This window comes from Mus pahari, chromosome 5 (genome assembly GCF_900095145.1).
Source record: "Mus pahari chromosome 5, PAHARI_EIJ_v1.1, whole genome shotgun sequence".
Taxonomy (NCBI): domain Eukaryota; kingdom Metazoa; phylum Chordata; class Mammalia; order Rodentia; family Muridae; genus Mus; species Mus pahari.
The window spans coordinates 1,781,228-1,785,595 of NC_034594.1; the positions used below are offsets into that span (position 1 = coordinate 1,781,228).

Consider the following 4,368-nt stretch of genomic DNA (forward strand, 5'->3'; position numbering starts at 1 on the left):
GTCTTGGTCTCTGTTAGTATGATTCTTATGTTTGCCTTTCACCACCTGGTAATCTCTGGTGTTAGACATTCTAGCTGTCTCTGGCTGGAGCTTGTTCATCTTGAGATTCTGTTAGCCTCTGTCAGCACTCCTGGGAGTCCAACTCTCTCCTGAGTCCCAGTGGTCAGAGCACTCAGTGCAGGCAAGTTCTCTGAGAGCTCTCCTCTGCAGACTGGTCTCTAAGAGACCTGGGATACAAGGTAGTGATCTCACCTGAGTCTGGGGGTCAAATCCTTCCCTCAATCAGTTCTATTATAACTATTAACACACTTTACCTTTAAGTTATGTTTAGTCTTCCAGGGAAATTTCATTGTCATTGTAAATTTGACCCAACTAAAAGAAAATATTAGAACTAATAAGTCAAAATGTTGGGAGTCCACATTCTCCCTTCATTGTCCAAACAGATTGACCTCTCCTTGCCCATTTACCATGTAGATATAATTTTGAATATTTCCCCTTTTCATACAAATACTCATAATGTAAAATGTAACTATAGTACAAAAAAATAAATTTGCCTAAACTTTGTATAACACATCTTTTCCTTACTTAAATCCTAACAAAGCCTGTGTGACCTTTATCTTTCATGTACACATACTAATGAAGTATAAATGATAATGTTTCCAGTGCAGTAAGTGCCTGTTAATGACTGAATTTAAACCACGAAATAAAATCTGCAAGTAAGTTTTATTAAGGTAACTCTGTTTGGAGGGTAAACTTTGGTGTAAAGTATCTCCTGGATATTTCTATAGTGCTGCAGATACAACATCAGCTAACTAAAGCTATCACAGGTCTTCCATAAGACAATCCTTAAGCATCCTGAGTGTTGATTGTAAGAGAAGCTTAATCACAGTTGCTACCGGTGAAATTCAGTATATATAGCACAGGTATTAAGTTGGCTGCAGTGTAACCAATTTGAACCCCAGAAAATATCAGCAAGTCTTTGAGATTCTATTATTTGCTGGAATTGGGTAGGATCAATGAGAGGTACAAGAGACATAATTGATCACAATCTCAGTCTACCAGCATTTGCCTGACTGTCTTCCATATTAAAGTTTAAAGATTTAGAGTTCACATTCTCCGTACTTGTCCAAACAGGTCAGACCTCTCCTCCCCCATTTACAATGCAGAAATAATTTTGAACATTTTCTCCTTTTCATACAAATGCCCACAGTGCTCCATGCCCACAGCTGTTACTGGATAGTTTCTGGTGGGGCAGGGTGGAGGTAGAACGCCTCAGTGGGAACGCAAGTGTCCTTCTCTTGAGCCAGTCCCGTGCAGTCACTCCCTTTGTCCAGCTGGCTAGGCTCCTGACCCTGTTTCCTCTCTTGCCTGAGGTCTGGGCGGGACAGGAGCAGCTGATTGTGGCCTGCCAGCTGGTATCTGAGCAACTGCTGTTGGGCCTCCTGCCAGTTCCCAGGCTCCTGCAGGGTCAGCTGCTGAGCAAGTGGTCCTGGAACACAGGTGATTCTGGGAATCTTTGGGGCAGGTGTAGCTGTTCTTTCCTCTGGGACAGCAAGGCGGCTAACTTTCCTTTTGGACACTCCATCCATTGAGTGTCGGGGAAACTGGCTCTGCATTCCCTGCATGACCTTCATTCTCATATCTATAAAAAGAACATAAGGGAAGAATGGACTTTGTTTTCATTCAGTTGATTACTATATTCTATATTCAAGTTCTATATTTGGCCATCATGACAACATAGTCAAAGAAATAAATATTGAATGACATCTATTCACCAAATTTCCAAATAAATTTAGAAATACTTTCCTTAAAAAGTACTGTTTTTCCTTCTTAATTTGTAATTAATATTAACTATGTAACCAAAATGAGATTATATCATTCCCAGAAGAAGAAAAAACACTCATATGATGGTATTAAGTTAACAAATATTTTTAGTTACAAATATGGGTCAAATTTGAAATCCATATCACAACCAAGACCAAGCATCAAGCCAGAACACTGAACATAAAAAAAAAAAACCTAGTAATTTTTCCTACAATTTGCTTTAATAGTCTTAATCAGCCACATACTACAATTACAAAAGTCAACACATGTTCCATACTAATTCCACATGTAATCTTGCTCTCAAAACAGCTTTCTGATTTATAGAGTGTTATTGTCACTGCTTTAGGTGTAAAGGAGTTAAGACACAAGTTAAGTAACTTACTAAGACCACAAATAAAGCAGGAACAGACCTTCTAGAAAAGTTCAAGTATTTGACTCTACAGAGTTTGTGAAGCCAAGGCAACACCAATACTGTGGAAAGATTAGGACAAGCCCAGAGACTTAAGGAACCAGTGTAATAGTGAAAGAAGTCATGGTGTGTACTCACTATCCTCTTCTGGAAGTTGGCTGTGTGATGGTCATTCCCCCACTCTCTACACTATTCTCCAATGCGTGCAACGATGTCACATATGCAAAAGGATGCCTCTCATGCCCCTTACTGCTTACAAAAATGAGAGTTCTGTCCAAATTCTTGGGAAGTAGACAGTAATATCATCCTCTACATTTACCATGACCATTTATCTTGCATTCCCCCCCCCCCAATTCTTTACTCTTTGGTATACATTGAAGATGGTGATTTATTAACTGGCACTTTATACAGTTCCAATTCACTGAGGGCTGCCTTCTTTACTGTGTTAGAAGACAGTCAGCATATTTTTGCTTTATCATAAGAAACAGGCACAAAGTACCAGTTTCAAGTTCAGTTCATTCTAACAATGGATTGAAAAAGGATGTGAAGATGTATGAAGGCAATTGCAACTATGATTATGAGTGGTGTTTTGTATTCACAGTGGAAAAATGAGGAGAAACCATATTGCTCATGTAATTTCCACAGTGCATGGATTAATGTATGAGAATCACGTGTTAGTTCATATCTCCACTATCTCTTTTTCCAGACCCTTGTTGCCTGCTAGTTATCTGCCATGGTCACCTAACTGGAATAATCTTGCTGAGAGCTATAGGAACTTCCTTGTTATGCTAATTCTCCTACAGGGTCTGCAACTCCTTCCATAAATGTTTCTTGAAAGCTCAGCTACATGGATTTATATCTTAATGCACACTGACTGGGGCATCTCACTCGGCCTATGCAGCTGCCTCTATTGGGCACCTTCACTTGTGTGTTGGCCTTTTCTTCCTCACAGTGTTTTGAATGTCTTCAAGAGAGGAACTGTTTGCTGTTGTCATCTTTGCACAATCACCATGTCCCCTCATGTAGCCTGTATTGAACTTGGTATCACCTCTATAACTACTGTTCTCATCAGGAGGAAAGGAAGGTTTTTCAGCAACAGCAAATAACCAGGAACAAGAATCTATGGTCATATAGAAGCTGACTTTAAGAGAAAAACAGGTTTTAAATTTTAATCCTTAGATAAAACCAATACAACTACAGACCTGAGAAATCGAACACCACATGTCGCTTTTTCTGAACCCATTGAAGATGTTCTCAGTCTGGTTTTGAGAGACCTTCCTTGGAAATCTCCCTGTCTTTTTGTTTTTCAAGTCTGCATCTATTCATAAGAGACTAACACAAACTTAGCTTCCTTTTACAGACCCCTAAACATTTTTTAAAAAACTCCCATGAATTATTTACATGGCAGCTCCAATCAACAACACACCTGACAGATGCTCCAGCTGAAATGAAAGTTCCCAGTGTAAAGGTGCCCAGGGAGGCTGGCCACCACCCACTGTGAGCTTATAGACAGAACTAAGTCAGCACACATTATGTGTCACTGCCGACATCAGAAAGAATCAGCTCCTTTGATCTTAGACCTCCACAGGAAGCTTAGATCTCAGACAAATTAGATAAAAAAAAAAATGAATTTATAGCAGATATGTATCCTTAAGGCCGTCAGCTGAATGTTTGGGTTTTAGAGAAAGAAGAATAGTGAGTATCAAAACATATGAATTACATGTCTCCCTCATCATTCTTGTTGGTGGGTCTCCACTACAATGGAAACGTGACTTCAGACGACCCAACCATGCTTCTTACTATTTGTAATCAGGTGTGATGAAGCTTCAGGGAGAACATTATAAAACATGGGCAAGACGTATCCCTGCTCTTCCCAAATACAGACTCATTGTGTTGAGGACCTTATGGGTGCATGAACCTGTAACTTCTGCAACTCCTTAGTCTCTTTTGACTTTGAGAACATTCTCAAACAGCAAGCACATGGTCTCTCTCTCTCTCTCTCTCTCTCTCTCTCTCTCTCTCTCTCTCTCTCTCTCTTACACATACACAAACACACACCTATGGTTTGCTCTGACTCTCCCTAGTTTTTTATTTCCTCTTTCCCTTCCTTCCTTCCTTCCTTCCTTCCTTCCTTC

The 4,368-nt window shown here is 39.9% G+C and overlaps 1 protein-coding gene across 16 annotated transcripts in view; it reads right to left on the reverse strand.

Moving 5' to 3' along the window:
* Nucleotides 1-704: 704 nt before the first annotated feature.
* The window catches only part of Pkhd1 (PKHD1 ciliary IPT domain containing fibrocystin/polyductin), a 487,582-nt gene continuing 483,918 nt past the window's right edge, over nt 705-4,368 (reverse strand). For all 16 annotated transcript variants that reach the window (XM_021197628.2, XM_029539264.1, XM_029539265.1 and 13 more), the window contains one exon: nt 705-1,642. In XM_021197628.2, coding sequence (XP_021053287.1) covers nt 1,230-1,642 — 413 coding nt within the window. In that variant the 3' untranslated portion in view covers nt 705-1,229. The remainder of the gene's footprint in view (nt 1,643-4,368) is intronic.